Raw genomic sequence first — 19,217 nt, forward strand, 5'->3', positions numbered from 1 at the left:
AAAAGGCTACTTAAATTTAAAGTCTGCATGTTTTCTGTACTACACAAACTCGAGTGTGCGTGACACTCGTCTGTGTCTCACTATACGAGTGCACGAACTTCATCTTTAGAGCTGCTTTGAGAGTCACTTCAAGAGATAATTCACCCAAAATGACAATTATCCCATGATTTACCCACCCTAAAGCCATCCTAGATGGCTTTTCTTCTTTCAGACGAACACAATTGGAGATATATTTAAAGGGGACGTATAATGCCCCTTTCACAAGATGTAATATAAGTCTCTGGTGTCTCCAGAATGTGTCTGTGAAGTTCAATCTCAAAATACCACACAGATCATTTATTATAGCTTGTCAAATTTGCCCCTATTCTGGTGTGAGCAAAAACACGCCAATTTCGTGTGTATCTCTTTAAATGCAAATGAGCTGCTGCTCCCGGCCCCCTTTCCAGAAGAGGGCGGAGCTTTAACAGCACAACAACAACAAAGCTGGAGAATCTCACGCAGCCAAAATGAGGATTGTCAGTAACGGTGTTCAGCCAAACCGAGCTTTATAATGGTAGTGTGTTTTGAAGCCCAAAAAATTGCGTCCATCCATCATAAATATAATCCATACGCTTCCGGGGGTTAATAAAGGCTTTCTAAAGCGAAGCGATTAGTTTTTGTGAGGAAAAATATCTATTTTTAAACTTTATTTATTATAATAACTAGCTTTCGGCAGATGGCCATACGCATGAATTTGCGGTGGAAGAGTGACCTCTGACCCGACACAATGACGAATGCGGAAGCTCGGAGGATAGAGCAAATCAAAACATGCCCCCCATTCACTACCATTAGAGCCAGGATATTTTTTAAATATATCTCTGATTGTATTTGTCTGAAAGAAGATAGTCATATAAATCTAGGATGACTTGAGGGTGAGTAAATCATGGGATAATTTTCATTTTTGGGTGAACTATCCCTTTCAGCAGCATTTCATCTGTTGGCAGATACACAAACTCACAGCTCTTCACTGATTTCATAGGACCCTACCTTAAATGTCAAATCTGTTCACATTTGTCCCATCCAGATATGTGTCACACCATGTTTAGCGGCACTGAAGCAGCAGTAGATCTCGTGTGATGTGATGTACATAATGTTTTCCCCTGTATATTTGATGGTTTTGACAGTCTCTCTCTTCTCCCATCTCCTGCAGTTGTTGCACGACATGGCTTACAGAGTCTTGGCAAAGTGGCCGCTGCCCGGCGCATGCCGCCTCCCGCTCACCTGCCGAGTCTGAAATCTGAGAGTAAAGGAAACGATCCCAACGTGATTATCGTGCCCAAAGACGGTACAGGATGGGCAAACAAGCAGGATCAACCCGATCCAAAGAGGTCAGGCCCAGGCTCATTCTCAGTAAAACATTTCTAGCAACTGCAACGGCACTGCAGCTTTGTGGCCTGTGTGAGAAGTGGATTGAAGGACAGATCGTGAGCGGTAGAGAGTGTTTTGTGTGTGTGTGTGTGTGTGTGTGTGTGTGTGTGTGTGTGTGTGTGTGTGTGTGTGTGTGTGTGTGTTTTTACAGCAGGTGTGTCTGTAGGTCACAGTGATTGTCATGCAGGACAGCTTATATTAAGAAAGGCATGTTTGCAAAGAGAAAGGGAGATGCTCATCACACAGTGTCAGTCTTGTGTTTCCAGGGATGTGATTTTTCTGAGAAGTTTGGATTGCGTAAATCTGAGATAAAAAAAAAAAAAAGGTTAATCGCTCTGGTTAATCGCAAAATGGCCTTAATTACCAAATGTTACGTCAGAATTACTGTCAAAATTCATAAAGTTACCAGGTAATAATGCATGGTTATCGGAACATGATATGGCTTAATGAAATCATCAAATCGCTATTGTTGTGATGTAATTATACAAATGCATAGTCTGATGTGCTACATGTTTCAGAGTAAAGCACAGCACTGTGTTCATTTGCAGTTTCGATGCAGAGTAAATGTGTTATTTGCTTTGCATTTGGGAGCGCAACGGGCGCCAACCATCTTTCCAAATTCCCATGAGAATCATTTAGAAATCTGTTGTCAGTAAAGAGGAGCGTTAAAGGATTAGTTCACTTCAGAATTAAAACTTCCTGATAATTTACTCACCCCCATGTCATCCAAGATGTTTCTTTCTTTCTTCAGTCGAAAAGAAATTAAGGTTTTTGAGGAAATCATTCCAGGATTTTTCTCCATATAGTGGACTTCACTGGGGTTCAACGGGTTGAAGGTCCAAATGTCAGTTTCAGTGCAGCTTCAAAGAGCTCTACATGATCCCAAACGAGGATTAAGAGTCTTATCTAGTGAAACGAACAATCATTTTCTAAAAAAAAAATAAAAATTATATACTTTTTAACCACAAACTCTCATCTTGCACTGCTCTGTGATGCTCCACGCATTACATAATCACGTTGTAATGGTCACGCCTGTAATAGGCGGAAGTACAGAGGAAGTGATTACAAAACGAATATGCAAAGACTAAGTCAAACAGCCTTTACAAAAAAGGTGTCGGTCGATTTTTGAAGTTGGAGAAAATTAGATGGAGTTTTTTGCCCTACCGCGGTACTTCCGCCTCCAACATGATTATATAACGTGTGGCTCATCGTAGAGCAGTGCAAGATGAGCATTTGTGGTTAAAGTATATGATTTTTTTTTTTTTTTTAGTAAACGAGCGATGGTTTCTCTAGATGAGACTCTTATTCCTCGTCTGGGATCATGTAGAGCTCTTTGAAGCTGCACTGAAACTGACATTTGGACCTTCAACCCGTTGAACCCCAGTGAAGTCCACTATATGGAGAATAATCCTGGAATGTTTTTTTTCTCAAACCATAATTTCTTTTCGACTGAAAAAAGAAAGACATTAACATCTTGGATGTAGGCATGTGACGGTATCAAATTTTCATGTTGCGATTAATTGCTGAAGCTTTTATCACGGTATACGGTATTATCACGATATTGATACGTTGCAAAAAAAAGTGTTGTCATAGTATAACAAGTTGAAGAACTCTTTTTGTAATAACAAAAATAACTCTGAATGTTTAAATACAATAATACAATACACAACAAATATATAGAGTAAAATTTTCAAACAGATTTAAGTGCAAAAGAATTAGCTATAAAGAACAACAGGAAACACTTTACAATAAGGTCTCATTATTTAATGCATTAACTAAGATAATGTTAATGTTAAGAAATACAACTGATCATTGTTAAATAATCATTAAATAAGTTATTTTTATTGTAGCAATGTTATTAAACCGTAACTAAGAAATTAACATTAACTAAGAATAATTAATGCTTTATTACCAAACTGACAATGAAAAATACTTATGAATTAACATGTTAGCTAATGAAGCTGTATGTCTCAAAGTTTTCCTGAACAATAACAAATCAGAACATTTTGAGTCATTAGGGGATGTTGTAGTCCAGATTAAAATATAAAAATGTTTAAGATTGAAAATAAATAGCCTATTAAGTCTTTAAGTATTTGGTGCTGTGATGAACAACATTGAAATTACAAAAAATTGAATGGCTGTTTGAAGCATTTTAAAAACTTCACTAGTGCAGTTGCTTGTTTGCAGGGTTTCCGGGGTAACCGCTGCATTTCTGCTGTTCCATCAGCGCCTCTGCTGTCAGAGAGTGAATGTGCACTTTAATTCAGCGCGTCTCTTCTCATGCACATTGAGCTTGTTTACATCTGAGCACGTGTTCTTTTGATGCAGAATACAGTGGTGTTGTGCATTTTATATGGTTGATGGGGAAAGTATTCTTAAATGCATTATAAAAATTATAACAATGTTGTGCATACTCATTATTGCGATATCGCATTACTGAATATTGGCACATGTCTACTTGGATGACATGGGGGTAAGTAAATTATCAGGAAATTTTAATTCTGAAGTGATCTAATCCTTTAAAGATTTTCAAATACATTTTTGCTTGAAATCAAAGTTTGTAGTGTTAAGATTCTCCTTGTATCTGGTTGGTTTGGTTCACAGCTTATAATTCTTCAACGCAGACTTTTGAAATCCAGAAGTGAATGATGTGTGTGTGTGTGGTGAAATCTTCTTCCGGTTATTTAAATATATACTTAAATTTACTTTATTCTCAAAATATCCAGCTCTATTTTTGGATGTGAATGGCCATCATCTGATTGGCAGTTTCGTCTCTTTTTCCTCCTGCAGTTCCGTTGCATCATCAGCACAGCTGCCGGAGTCGCAGCCACCGCTGGCTTTACAGAAATCTGTCTCCAATCTTCAGAAGCCCATGCCAATCACCAGCCAGGAGGTACAAACAGCACCTTCATCACCTCATAGAGAGATTCGAGTTTAAGTCGTGATGACGAGCGTGATGTTTTGATGTGATTTGTTCCTCTAGAGCACAAGTACAGGTGGACCAAAGCAATGGGCACAGCCCAATGGAAAGGCAGTAGATCAAGATGGTAAAAATCAGTTTATTCCTATCTCTGTTTTTCAGAAAGGGGTGGCATGATCAGGTGTGTTTAGTTGCAATGTTTCACATTTGTCTGGGTGTGTTGTTCAGGTTTAAAGGTCTCAAGCCGACTGCAGCCCTTCTCTCACGAGGAATTTCCGACGCTGAAAGCGGCAGGAGAACAGGACAAGGTTGGCAAGGAAAGAAGCGTCTTCGATCCGTCGTATGGGCCCGGACCAAGCCTCCGCCCACAGAGTGAGTCCATCTCTACGTCTCAACACCTCTCACAATAATTTGTGTTCAGAGCTGTCAGGTTTGGGAAATTCCAGGCTTGTATGACAGGTTGCCCCTCCCTCATCATCAGAGAAAAGAGCTGATGCTGAGAGAGGGAGGGGAAGATATATGATTCAGGATTACAAGGAATATGAATTTAAAACCATAACTAGATGAGTAAAGTTTGACGATAAACTTTGAAGTTGGTTTGAGAAAGTAGATCAGAAAATTTGAAAAAGTTTAAAGTTTGAATGTTTTGAAATCAATAAAGATGTGCAACGATAAATTATGTATAATAAACACTGCGATATTCCATAAAGTAGCAGTTGTCAGTATTGATTGCATGGTGACTTTAAATAGTTTTTTCTGTTCAGTTGTCAGTTTATTTAAACAATTGACATTGCTGTAATCAATGCAAAAATATTTGTGCCAATGGCTTTCAGTGCATCACTAGTCAATCTCTGTATTACTATGAGTTTGTTTGATGTTTTCACTGTTCTCTTTGCACTTTGTTCATGTGCAAATGTTAAAATCATTTGATAATGTCTTAGTATAATGATCTGATCTTTCCTTGTCATTGTCAGACGTGTCGAGCTGGAGGGAGGGTGGTGGGAGGAACCTGCAGCCGCCAGCGCTGTCTGCTGCTCCTCCCTGCGACACGGACACCAAGAGCAACGGCTTAGCTGAGGCTAGCACTCCTCTTCCTCCCTCTTCCTCGCCCCCTTCCACTGCCGCTGCTCAGTCCCCTGAACTGAAGGAGCCGTCGCTGCGACCCGCTCAGCCCGTGCAGCGCAGAGCCGCCCCATCAGCCCTCCAGTACCAGCACCACACCACCACCACCTACCACGACATGCTGCCTGCCTTCGTGAGTCTCCACACATCTGATCTGGGGAGCAAATGTTTGCAGTTAAAACTTTTGAACGGCCCACGGGGACCCTCTCTCAAAGCTTTAAGTTGAGTTTTATCAAATTTAAGGCCGCAAGTCTAAAACGATATAAGAAAAGTCTTAATTATCAAGTTCAAGAGGTCTTAAATTTGCGGGCAAAATAAAAGGAATCGCCTTATTGCCTAATATAATTATTAAACTTCAAAAGGTGATTTAATTTTGGGTGCTGCACATTTGAATTTAAAAACAATATCATTGCTTGTTTTACAGGCTTATGGTTTTAGAGCAGTTCGCAATCAGTGAATAACATGCATTTATGCCAATCAATCAATTGACAATGTTTAATTTATAGCCGGGGTACTTAACAGCCGACCCGAGGGCTGCACCTGGACCATCAGCATTAAATGTGTGGCATGCGTCATGTTAAATATGAACATACTTTTATTATAATTTGCGTTTAATTTATTATAAAGTAGCACAAATACTAAGACCAAAATATACCTCTATTTTTCAAATGTAGCTATCAGCACAGAAAGTGCGTAGTGTATGCGCGCATCCCAATTTTTCTAACCGCAAAAATGTACAGGCACTTCGCACATGCGCTTTGAATTGTTTTTGCACTACTTTACTTTGTCCACAAGATGTCAACTCTGAACCGGGCCATTGTTTCAATGGGGGAAAAAAAGAAACAAGAAGTCTGAACAAGAGCAACAACAAACATAGCCACCCGCGTTGATGAGCGTTTGTGTGAGGGGACTAAAACTACAGACATTTTTATTGACCATAACTTTCAGAGAGAAAAAGCACAGAGACTGGACAAGGATGAATCTTTCTGGTGCACATGTGACGAGAACCTGTGTGTGAGGTGCTCACCATATCACACCTGCAAACTTGCTACTTTTCTAAAAAGTACCAGGGTAACCGCTGTATTTCTGCTGTTATATAAGTGCCACCTACTACTTATGGAATTAATTTTAAACTAATATAAATAATTTATTATTTTTACTCGTCCATTTTCTTAAATTGTTCAAAGGCTGAAATTTGAGGTTTATCATTTTTTTTAAAACTTGTTTGTTTTTTGGTTTTACAGTCGACTTTTATGGTTTTGGAATGTTACCATAGATCTCGCCCTACCACGCCCATATGGTATTAATGTTATTTGAGCAGGTCTTAAAAAGCCTTGAATTTGATTCTAAAAACTTGCAGATATCCTGTCCCAGTATGCAGTATGTTTCTGTTTGTTTTAAAATGCACTGAAATGCACGTATTTGTCCAGCATATCAGTTATTGAACACAACACACAAATACTTTTCTACTAGAAACTGGATGTGTTGTAAAATGGTTGCTGGCTCTTTGTTTGTCAGATGTGCCCTAAAGAGACTCGTGATGCCCCAGGCTCCTCGGATCACGGCCCGACCGCCGTGGTTGCCCCCGTGCGCTTTGATTCCCGGTTGAACTTCAGACCAGCGTTCCCTGCGCCAGAGCCTGTCAAGTAAGCATTGCGCTTATCAATAATCATGTACAATTGAGGAAAGCTTGCTGTCCTCTATAATTTGCTGCTTTTGTTTTCGCAGTGGTGATTTAAGAAGAGAAAACCGTTTCCCCCGAAATCCCCCACGGCCCTCCGCTCGCCCCATCCGCCGCCCGGGAGATCGAGCGCCCCGTCCTGCCATAATCAACCCTGATGACCTGAAGGACCTCGATGAACTAGACAATGACTGTGAAGATGGCTGGGCGGGTGAGCAATCGTTGGCTTTCTTTAGCAGCAGCAGATGAGTATTCTTCATCAATACACTCATTGTGACTGATGTCTGATCTTCAGGTCTCCATGAGGAAGTGGATTATAGTGAGAAGCTCAAATTCAGTGATGATGAGGAAGATCACTCCCCCTGTGAGAAGAACAAGATATGGTGAGTTTTCCTATGTTTTAGTTAGTGATTCACCAAAATTTCGGCAACAAATATATTTTGGCCGAAACTGGAATCTCTATATCGTCTGAAACTGTTTTGGAGGGCAGAAATCATTTCTAGGGCTGGGCCAAATAAACATAAATGAACATCAGAAGGATTGTTGAAAGATACAGAATAACTTGCTAAAATGAATCATTTCTCATGTAATTGAACAATCAGTGTTTCATCCACAGAAAGATGTCAATAAAACAGCTTGAGAATGTCATGTAATTTCACATTGACCTCAGAAAAGCCATTCAGTGAACATTAACTTGATAGTTGGCTAGAAAAATGTATTTTGGTGCATCACTAGTTTAATGCAGTGCGTAGTGGAAAAGTGGCTGTTGTTGGGATTGAAGCACATTCTGGCTCTCGTGTCATGCAGGGATGACTGGGACAACCATCATGATCAGCATTCATCTCAGAGCTCCGGTGACGGCGCATTCCCACACGACCCTGAGGAGGAATCATACTCGCGCCAGCCGGAGCCCTTACCATCCAGAAAGACCAATGGACGACTCTCCTCTACAGAATCTCCGGTAACACTCAAGGGCCTTTTACATGTTTTGTAATTTTGTAACATAAGTCTCTGGTGTCTCCAGAATGTGTCTGTGAAGTTTCAGCTCAAAATACGCCACAGATCATTTATTATAGCTTGTCAAATTTGCCCCTATTTGGGTGTGAGCAATGCAAGTGAGCTGCTGTTCCCCGCTTTTCAAAAGAGGGCGGAGCTTAAACAGCTTGTGCTTCGGTTGCTCAACAACAACAAAGCTGGAGAATCTCACGCAGCCAAAATGAGGATTGTCAGTAACGGTGTTCAGCCTTACATTGTTCAAACCGGAGTCGACACTGATGGAGAGACTCAGGAAGAAGTTACAACTTTTAGAATGAAACTGGACGTTTCTGAATGGTTAGTGGATAAATTTATGTAGTTGCTGTGGAGTTGATTCAACTCATCCACTAGCATGTGCCGTCATGTTCATCTTTTGTGCAAATCCAGCGTTGAATTGATCCTCGTTTGTGAAGCAGTCCGGCGTAAAATGACGGCATGTCAACAACACTCTACTACAACAACTCTTCCTCTCTCTAAAGCAGCCCAACATGGCCCCGCCCCCTTTGTTGCATGTTCTCTGGGGTGGGGTTTATGTAAATTTTAGGGTTTGTGATGTCACCAACCCAGGAAGAAGCTCTTTGTAGTCCCTACCAGCCATTTGTTGTAGTCCTTTAAAAGCGATTTCTGTAAAAGAAAATATCTCTTTGCATTGAACTTTGAGCGTTGTAACTTTGCAGATGTTGTTTATGCTCAAACAGCAACATTACACACTAACTAAAGGTTTAAAAAAGTGAAACCATAATCGAGGACCTCTTTAAAGCAGAACAGACGCTGAAAACACCAGTGGATCATGAGCTGCTTCCTTGTAAATGAACACAGTGTCGTGCTTCACTTTTAATTTCATCACTCAAAAAACATTTAAATCACACCTAAGAGATCTACTCTTCTGTTGTTTGAATTGTAGCACCAGCAGAAGAGCAGTGGAAACGGTGAGTCCGCCGAGGAGCAGGAGGAGCCCCAGCGGCAGGCGCCTCCTCGAGGGAAGTTTGTCTCTGCCGACCTCTCTGCCGTGGAAAGGGCGCGCAGACGACGCGAGGAGGAGGAGAGGAGAGCGCGTGAAGAGAGACTGGCTGCTTGTGCAGAGAAACTTAAAAAACTGGATGAGAAATTTGGCAAAACTGAGAAACCCTCACGCTCTGGAGAAACGCTGAGAGAAGCAGACAACAAAGAGCTGCTGACGCAGTCGCCAGGCCGAAGGTCATCAAAACACCACCAGGAGGGCTGGCAGTACGGCACTAAAGGTATACTTGTTTATGTATGCTTGCTGGTTCTCAGGAAGCCCTGTATAATTGGGCTGGTTTTGAGTGCAGCGTAAGAGAAGTTGCAGCTTCCCTTGTAGTGGCAGTGATTTAGAAACAAATTGAGAGTGTTCAAATCAGAGGGCTAAAATCAGGATAGGAAAAATGCTTTTTTTAATTTCTAAATTGATGATTTTTGATGTAAAGAGCATACTAACATTAGTTAGTGCAACCCAGGAAACATTATAAAACAATGCAGTTCATGACCCCTTTAAGTATCTTATAAATGCCAACTAAGCAAGCCAAAGACGGCATCAAGGAACCCAGGTTAACTATTTTAAGTGATAAAAGCCCTTCAGAGTTTTTTGCTGCTGCTTTTAACACTTAATCTCATTGAATACAGAAGTGTCGGATACGCCAGCTGAGTCCTCCAGTCAGGATTACAAAGATGAAGGTTGTAATTACCATAATGAAGACGATGGTCCTGAGTCCACCTCTCCCCTCCCAGACTACGGCCGGCACCAGAAGCCTGTCCCGCCCCGGTTCCAGAAGCAGCACCAGCAGCAGGTGAGCTTTTACACCTAATCCTGCCAGTAACAGTTATTAATACAGCCACTATAAGCATCTCTGGGTTCATTTCATAAACGGTGTACGCTCTGTGGTTTCTAGGAGCAGGTGTATAAGATGCCGCCGTGGCAGCAGTCGGGTCACCCCACGCAGTCCAGCTCTGCTCACCCGCAAAGGGGCTTTTACCCTCCTCCTCATGTCCTGGGCTTCGACCCGCGCTGGATGATGATGCCGCCCTACATGGATCCCCGCATGGCACAGGGATGTTCTCCAGTGGACTTCTATCCTCCTGGGGTTCACTCTTCTGGTAAATGATAACATCCAAAAAAACATTCACTGTCTTTGGTGGTGTTTGAATGGCTATTACTTGTTGATGTGATCAAACCTAAAAAGTAATAATCCCAAATTTTTCCCAGACATGAAAATATCCAAATGATTTTTCATTAGTAACCCCTTGAAATAATCAAGAATTATTTTTTTTAAGTTTTATGTAAAAGTGTGTGAAAAAATGTTTTATGGTCTGTCACAATTGTGACCGGTGGGATAATGTGTATACTGAAAATTCTTATATAGCCTATATCAGCCCAGTTATTAACACATTTTAATCTGTTTCATCACATTTTAGGGTTACTATTATACTTAGCCCTTATACAACACTTATAGAAATACTGAGATGAAAGACAAAACAAAAGTACAATCATCAACGAATTTAAAAAATGTTACTTTATTGTAACATATAATATTATTTTAGCGCAACCAGTATTGAAAATATCAATGCTGTAACTTATTTGCAACATTTGAACTTTTAATTTAGTGCAATGTTCACTGTAACTTCAACCTTCCCTAACAACTGCAATTGGATAGTTCATTCACTGTATTTTCCCACCAGTTACTATTGTTGCAAATAACAAATTTTGCATGAAAAAAACATGAGCAAATTTTCAAAAATCTGTTCTGGTCCTGGCCCTGCTGGTGATATTTGATAATGATATTTAACTTATTTTATTTTAAAGGTCTGGTGAAACCTGTCATTCAGCAGGATCACCTGAATAGCCCTGGTTCCACCTCTGATGAAGGCTGCCATCCCAACATGCATCAGGAGAGGAGGGCACCATCCACTGAGCCTTACCAAGTGTGGAACCAAGACAGCTACTCGTCTGCTCGCAGTTTCACTCCACCCTACCAGAGACAGCATGAGAACGGCGAGAGGGCTCAGGCGGACGACAGGAGTGACAGGTCATGCTCTAGACACGACTCGTATGAAGACCGTGGGCATGACCGCACAGACAGTCCAGCAGAGGAACTGCCACATCAAGGCTTCCGCCAAGGCAGAGGCTCAGACGTGTCGCTCGGGTCACAGCGAGAAGCTTCCCATGAAGGGTCCCATCAGATACTCAGCAGGACCCATCCTGGAGATGGCGAGCACAGGGATGTGTCCTCTGGTAGACATCAGAAAGAAAGTGTAGAGTCCCGTGACGAGGCCTTCGACAGCAAGGAGAAGAGCTACGACTCTGATTTCTGGAGAAAGGACACAAGTCTGAGGAAAGATGGCGGCTGTCAGGCCCAGTGGTCCGATCACGGTTCGAGCAGCAGCAGTAGCGTTAGCCAGCCGTCTGAGTCCAGCGGCAGAACTCTTAGGAGGACGGGACCCATCAAGAAACCTGTGCTGAAGCCCTTGAAGGTTGAAGACAAGGAGAACGAGAAACCCAAATCTGAGCCTGAGGAGAAGCCGGTCCCATACAGGTTGGAGAAGGAAGTGGTCACCAACGTCTATGACCTAAAAAAAGATGGCCCACTTCTGTCTAACAGGCACTCCGCCCCACCACCCGCTTCCTCTCCTGAGGAGAAACAAGCGGAAGCTCCGAAGATGGAGAAAACGAGCAACCTGCATGAAGAGTTGCACAAGGAGAACTGCTGGGATAGTGTCAAGTCTCAGTCTGTGGACGGCGCTGACAGCAGAGAAGCTCCGCGCCGCAACAACTGGATATTCATCGATGAAGAGCAGGCATTCGCTGGGGCCAGAGGAGCGGGTCGCGGACGAGGCCGGGGCTTTAGAGAGTTCAGCTCTCGAGGTGGTGCTCGTGGAGGACGGGGCGACAGCAACCGAGGAGCCTACAATAGCACAGGTACGCAGAGACCCGCACGCGGACGTGGCTCTAGAGACTTTAGAAGCGAGGATCTGCAACGAGGCAAACCCCGTAGACGCAACGTGAGTGAGACGCACAGCGAGGCCTCAGAATACGAGGAACTGCCTAAACGTCCGCGGCAGAAGGTCGCAGAGAATGGAGAGGCTTCGTATCCTGCACCTGGAGAGATCAAGAGGGCCGACAGGGAGTCGTGGAGATCCAACAAGGTCTACACAGACGATCTGAGCGGCAACAGTGATTCCAGGGACAAGGCAAAATCGCCAAGAGTGTTTGGAAGGTCGTTGCCCCCTCGACTCAATGCTGGATACAACCGTGGATTTGGCTCGAGGGATATTTCGACATGGAGAGGCAGAGGAACACAGTTTGGAAGTGCCCCCGCGCAGGAGAATGGCTACAACTTTGGCACGGACTCCTATTCTAAACGCTCGTCAGAGCGTGAGCCCCTGAAGTACACTCCTAAATTTAACAGCTCCTTTGTAGAGAACGGCGTCGAGGACAGAGAAGGAGGCTGCTACCTTGATGGCGATAATCCCGACAACCGGCCCCTGAGAAGGCGTCGTCCCCCGCGCCAGGATAAACCCCCGCGCTTCAGGCGTCTGCGCCAAGAGCGTGAAGGAGGAGGTCAGTGGAATAGCGAAGACTATGTTAACGGAGACTTTGCAAATCAGTGGCCGGGTCGGCCCAAGGGCCCAGAGGAACACTGGCCCAACCACTACCCTGGAGGACGGCCGCAGGACATCACGGGTCAGAGTCAAGGCGAGGACTGGGAAACCGGCTCCGAGAACAGTGATTTCAATGACTGGAGGGAGAAACGGGGGCAACATGGCGACACGCTTGCAGATGCGGGTCACGGTGATCCCGGCTCTGAGAAGAGAGAGCTCTCCAAACGGAGCTTTTCCAGCCAGCGGCCAGTGGTCGACAGACAGAACCGGAAGAGTGAAGTGTCTGTAATGGAAAACAACAAGATGACCCGCTCAACAGACACGCAGTCCAGTGTGGGTTCCTCCGGTAGAAACGAGAGCTGGCAGAACGGTGTTGCTTCCAACAGCAAACGGTACGTTTCTTTAGAACATCTCATCTTGAGATGAGATAAAACCATTACCACTTAAGAACTGTGTTTGGGGAAAGTAATGCGTTACAATATTTGTTACTTCCTAAAAAAGTAGTAATATGTTACTTTTTATGTTACATTTTATGGTAAGTAATGTTGGTTACCAACAAGTTGAAGGTCCAAATGTCATTTTCAGTGCAGCTTCAAAGAGCTCTACATGTAGGGCCCTATAATTTCCACGATCACGGAATCGCGGAATCGATTCATAAAAACGGAATTTACTATATATAACGCGGAATGTCACGGAATTTGTCAAATTTTTGATGAATGAATTAAAAGCAGGTCAGTACAAGTAAATTAAATCGCGATATAGACTAGTGACTGAATATTAAACTGCAAAAAGACTATTTAAACATGAATCCTGCATGCCTGTGTGCCTCTGAAATGAATGATGCGGAAGCGCGGTTTCATTTACCTCACACCGCATCACACACAATCGCGCAGGCGCACGCACGCTGAAGCACACGCGACGCTCGCAGTGTTTTTGTCCTCTGTCGCCTCACTATATGAATGCACAAATTCATCTCCAGAGCTGCTCTGAAAGTCACTTCATCAGCATTTAACCGTTTCGTTTGAGAAAACTACCGTCATAAACACAGAGAAACTCAAAGCACTAGGCAAACGGTCAAAATAAAAGTTCGATTTAACTTGACAAACGTATTACTGTTGTACAGTAGAATTTAGATAAATTAATAATAAATTATTAAAATATTTTTTAAACTTTAATCTGTGTTTCTTCCATGTTTTAATTTTAACAGTAAAGCTCTGTTGTGCAGCACATTGTTTGACAAAAAAAGTTTAATTTCATGATTAAAAGATAAATTAAATGGTAAGCCTTCATTTGATTGCCAGAAAAATTTAAATACACAACAGAACTTCTGAAGAAAAAAATATCATAAAAATATATTTTTTAAATTATTTTTGTTTTAAGAATTCAATTAATTAGACATGCTTTTTCATTATTAAAATGGAATTAAACCATTAAAATTCAATCCAGAAAACAGAATTTGGTAAAAAATAAAATTTGAGGGGATAGAGGGCCCTAAAAAAAAAAATGTAATTTTTTTTTTTTTTGTAAAACTTTTATTAAATTGTTGGTAAATTGGACAAGATTCATTATTTCAATAAATTAGACATGCTTTTTGATTACTAAAATTTAATTTAACCATTAAAATGGAGTCAAAAAATAAATAAAACAAAAAAAAACGGAATCCAGAAAAATTAAAACGGAAAAAACGGAATTTGGGAAATAAAACGGAATTTGGGAAAAAAAAAAAAATTTTATAGAGCCCTATACATGATCCCTGACAAGGAAATGAGGGTCTTATCTGAAGAAATGATCAATGTTTTTCTAAAAAAATTAAACCTTTATATACTTTTTAACCACAAATGCTCGTCTTGCACCACGCATTACATAATCATGTTGGAAAGGTCTCCCGTGATGTAGGCGGAAGTACCGCGGTAGGGCGAAAAACCAAAATGATTACGTAATGCGCACATAATTTTATTTTTTTAGAAAATGAATGATTGTTTCTCTAGATAAGACTCTTATTCCTCGTCTGGGATCATGTAGAGCTCTTTGAAGCTGCACTGAAACTGACATTTGGACCTTCAACCCGTTGAACCCCAGTGAAGTCCACTATATGGAGTATAGTATATCTTGGAATGATTTCCTCAAAAACCTTCATTTCTTTTTGACTGAAGAAAGACATGAACATCTTGGATGACATGGGGGTGAGTAAATTATCAGGAAATTAATTCTGAAGTGAACTAATCCTTTAATTTATTCTGTGCAGGGTTCCAGAAGAATCGGTCACCGGCCTGACCTCGGCATCTGTGTATGGAGTGGAGCAGAACGATGACACCAGCACGGCTGAATCAACGGGAAAGATTCTAGAGAAAGACATGAAACCCAGAAACATGAAGGGGGACATGACAGAGCAACTCTCTCAATATGACCTGAACACTTACTCAAGTGAGCCACAAATGTTTTTTCTTTTTTACGATAGAAGTGCCTCTCCAGTGCAGAATAATTGACATCAGACCATTGAGACAGAATAAAACTAATGCACTCTGGACATGATGTGGCCACAGTGCAAATGTTCAGTAATTCAACAGTCTAGAGCAGAGGTATCCAGTCCTGCACCTAGTGGACCACTGTCCTTCAGAGTCCAGAATTAAACAACTGAACCAGCTAATCAAGCAACGAACACATCACAGTGTACCTCATTTAAATAATTTCCACCCAAAATAAAGGGGCAGAGCCTGGTTAAAAACACAATATGGCCTCTTTAAAAATAAAGGTTCTTCATTGGCATAGATGGTTCCATGAAGAGCCTTTAACATCCATGGAATCTTTACTTTGCACAAAAGGTGTTTTTATAGCGGAAAAAGGTTCTTAAGATTATTAAAATGTTCTGCACACAAAGAAAAAAAGGTTTGAACCGTTCACTAAAAGGTTCTTTGGGGAACCAAAAATGGCATCGCTGCGAAACTCTCCTCTTGGAACCTTTCATTTTTAAGGGTGTGTTGAAGTTAAGTAGATTCAAGAAACCATACTGTAAACAGAAAGCCAAGAATTTAAGTCTACAACAATCTAAAGCAATTCAAACACATCAGTTAGCAGTTTATGGCGTTTGTTTTCAGGTTTGACATTGAACCGTACATTAGCTTGTGTGTTGTTGTTCAGTATTGTATTAGTCATTTGTGTTTCTTCACAGTTGAAAGTGACTCAGGAGCATCTGTACCCAGTCCAGAGGTTTTCCAGGACGCTCTGTCCAAAAAACAACGCCGCCCACAGGATGATGACCGCAGGAGAAAGGATCAGGGTCCTCCAGTAAGTAATCACTTGGGCTGATGGTCTCTATTCCCTGATGTTTTGATACAGATTGCCTCTTAAAGATGATCACAGCTTCTGTTATTTAACTGCATGAAGTGTCGCTTGACTGGATGTTAAAGTTAATTGGTTTGTGCACCTGAAGGGTTCGGTGAAGAACAGAACAATTGCTTCGAAAATGCCTCCCCGTTTTGCTAAGAAGCAGGGCAGCATGTCCATCGAGCAACCCGAAGAGACGCTCTCCGCCAACAACTTGGGAACCGAGATCTGGGAGACGAATAGCACAGGTAAAAAGGGTGTGACAGTAATAAAGTCCTGTGTATCTTTCTTAACTGAGACTGATTCTAATTGACTTTTGTTTTCCTCCTGAAGCTCTGACTGTCCAGTCGTCAGGTGGCGATTCATGGACAAAACAGGTGTCCTACACGGGAAGCGAACCCAATTCAGAGGTGCAGGTCGTTGTTCTTTAAGAAAAACTCTTAGTGTTTTTGTAAGACTGGGTTGATATTGATTTTTCGATTTAATTGACTGATACCAATTATTAAATCCCAAGAATCAATCTTTTAGTCTTTGCTGTTTTCAGTTGATGCGTGAACAAAACAAACCAGTTTTTTAACCTGTAATATTATAGTATGTACTGGCTGACAGATCCCTTTTGATCCTGAGACTAACGTCCCTTTGTCCTGTCCTCCAGGATTCAGATGCAGGACCCGAGCAGAGTAAGGAACACAAACCCGGCCCGATCGGCAACGAGCGATCGCTGAAGAACCGCAAGGGCTCTGAGGGCATGGAGCGCCTGGAGGGACCCATCACCCCCGTCAACGGAGTGGACATTCACGTGGACAACGTCCTTCCTGTGCCGCCCATTGAGTTTGGCGTTAGTGCGAAGGATTCCGACTTCAGCCTGCCTCCGGGGTCTACGCCAGTGCCCGTGTCCAACCCCGTCACCAAGCTGCAGGATGCACTCGCTGGGAATGTGCGTACATGAGAGCAGAGTCTGTCTTGTTAGCCTTATGTAAAGAAGTGTGGAGCTTTTATACTGTTATTGTTGTGTGTACACAGGCGGGCCTGACTCAAGCCATCCCGATGCTCCGCAGAGACCACCTGCAGCCCGGAATAAACCTCAACCCCATCAGCTTTCCGAGTGCCGACCTCACGCTCAAGGTAATGCTCAGGTTATATCCGGGTGAAACGGAACAAGAACAAAATGTAGGGCAGGGCTTGATTTTGTCCGTGGGGAATTGATTGCATGGTTGTGATTTGCTATTGGTTGATCTCATGTGAGTGACAGGTTGCCCCGCCCTCATCATTCTAGAAATGCTTATTTTCATGTTCAGATATGCTAGAATCACCTAAACTAAAGCACATGTGAATCATCGCTGTTGTTTCCGAATGCTTGTGTCCATCCGTAACGTTCCTCAGCAGCGTCGCTCTCTGTCGCCCTCAGATGGAATCGGCGCGCAAGGCGTGGGAAAACTCTCAGGCTCTTCCGGAGCAGGGCTCACCGGGCGGCGCGGGATCCGGAGCTCAGCCGGCCTGCAGCGTGGGCTCCTCCAGCGGCGTCAGCTACAGCTCCTTCGGTGGAGTGTCTATGCCGCCCATGCCCGTGGCGTCTGTCGCTCCGTCTGTCTCCATGCAAGGTCTGCCGTCTCGTTCAGCTTTTAGATTCTCTGTCACGTGCAGTGATTGTGTATGGCACTAAATGATCTGTGTGTGTCACAGGCAGTCACATCCCTCCTCTGTATCTGGACGGCCATGTGTTTCCTAGTCAGCCACGGCTCGTGCCGCCCTTGACTCAGCAGCCGAGCTACCAGCAGGTACGTGTCGGCACCAAAAATATCAGCCATCTTTAAACTTTATTGAACTTTTTGTCTTTTGTATCATATTTGATGCATCAGGCTTTAATGGCTCAAGTCATACGATATACGAAATTCTGACTATATCTCGCAATTGAACATTCATTTCTCGCAATTCTGACTTTATAACTCGCAATTCTGACTTTATAACTCGCAATTGTGACTTTATATCCTACAATTGTGACTTTATAACTCGCAATTCTGACTTTGTAACTCGCAATTGTGACTTTATGTCCTACAATTGTGACTTTATAACTCGCAATATTGACTTTATAACTCGCAATTCTGACTTTATATCCTACAATTGTGACTTTATAACTCGCAATATTGACTTTATAACTCGCAATTCTGACTTTATAACTCGCAATTCTGACTTTATAACTCGCAATTCTGACTTTATAGCTCGCAATTCTGACGTTATAACTCGCAATTCTGACTTTATAGCTCGCAATTCTGACGTTATAACTCGCAATTCTGACTTTATAACTCGCAATTCTGACTTTATAACTCGCAATATTGACTTTATAACTCGCAATTCTGACTTTATATCCTACAATTGTGACTTTATAACTCGCAATATTGACTTTATAACTCGCAATTCTGACTTTATAACTCGCAATTGTGACTTTATGTCCTACAATTGTGACTTTATAACTCGCAATATTGACTTTATAACTCGCAATTCTGACTTTATATCCTACAATTGTGACTTTATAACTCGCAATTCTGACTTTATAACTCGCAATTGTGACTTTATGTCCTACAATTGTGACTTTATAACTCGCAATATTGACTTTATAACTCGCAATTCTGACTTTATATCCTACAATTGTGACTTTATAACTCGCAATATTGACTTTATAACTCGCAATTCTGACTTTATAACTCGCAATTCTGACTTTATAACTCGCAATTGTGACTTTATGTCCTACAATTGTGACTTTATAACTCGCAATATTGACTTTATAACTCGCAATTCTGACTTTATATCCTACAATTGTGACTTTATAACTCGCAATATTGACTTTATAACTCGCAATTCTGACTTTATAACTCGCAATTCTGACTTTATAACTCGCAATTGTGACTTTATGTCCTACAATTGTGACTTTATAACTCGCAATATTGACTTTATAACTCGCAATTCTGACTTTATATCCTACAATTGTGACTTTATAACTCGCAATTCTGACTTTATAACTCGCAATTCTGACTTTATAACTCGCAATTCTGACTTTATAACTCGCAATTCTGACTTTATAACTCGCAATTCTGACTTTATATCCTACAATTGTGA

General features: G+C 42.0%; 1 protein-coding gene across 5 annotated transcripts in view; it reads left to right on the forward strand.

Moving 5' to 3' along the window:
* Window positions 1-19,217, forward strand: part of prrc2b (proline-rich coiled-coil 2B) — a 34,294-nt gene that overhangs the window by 3,234 nt on the left and 11,843 nt on the right. For 3 of the 5 annotated variants that reach the window (XM_048189887.1, XM_048189889.1, XM_048189891.1), the window contains exons 3-23: window positions 1,190-1,367; window positions 4,198-4,300; window positions 4,391-4,454; window positions 4,556-4,699; window positions 5,302-5,582; window positions 6,968-7,095; window positions 7,178-7,341; window positions 7,426-7,513; window positions 7,938-8,091; window positions 9,070-9,406; window positions 9,807-9,970; window positions 10,073-10,277; window positions 10,984-13,171; window positions 15,025-15,203; window positions 15,949-16,064; window positions 16,210-16,351; window positions 16,437-16,519; window positions 16,759-17,040; window positions 17,127-17,228; window positions 17,512-17,704; window positions 17,787-17,881. In XM_048189887.1, the coding sequence (XP_048045844.1) occupies window positions 1,190-1,367; window positions 4,198-4,300; window positions 4,391-4,454; window positions 4,556-4,699; window positions 5,302-5,582; window positions 6,968-7,095; window positions 7,178-7,341; window positions 7,426-7,513; window positions 7,938-8,091; window positions 9,070-9,406; window positions 9,807-9,970; window positions 10,073-10,277; window positions 10,984-13,171; window positions 15,025-15,203; window positions 15,949-16,064; window positions 16,210-16,351; window positions 16,437-16,519; window positions 16,759-17,040; window positions 17,127-17,228; window positions 17,512-17,704; window positions 17,787-17,881 (5,390 nt within the window). The remainder of the gene's footprint in view (window positions 1-1,189; window positions 1,368-4,197; window positions 4,301-4,390; window positions 4,455-4,555; window positions 4,700-5,301; window positions 5,583-6,967; window positions 7,096-7,177; window positions 7,342-7,425; window positions 7,514-7,937; window positions 8,092-9,069; window positions 9,407-9,806; window positions 9,971-10,072; window positions 10,278-10,983; window positions 13,172-15,024; window positions 15,204-15,948; window positions 16,065-16,209; window positions 16,352-16,436; window positions 16,520-16,758; window positions 17,041-17,126; window positions 17,229-17,511; window positions 17,705-17,786; window positions 17,882-19,217) is intronic. The other 2 variants (XM_048189888.1, XM_048189890.1) reach the window with 1 other exon arrangement.

Source organism: Megalobrama amblycephala, linkage group LG4 (genome assembly GCF_018812025.1).
Source record: "Megalobrama amblycephala isolate DHTTF-2021 linkage group LG4, ASM1881202v1, whole genome shotgun sequence".
Classification (NCBI taxonomy): domain Eukaryota; kingdom Metazoa; phylum Chordata; class Actinopteri; order Cypriniformes; family Xenocyprididae; genus Megalobrama; species Megalobrama amblycephala.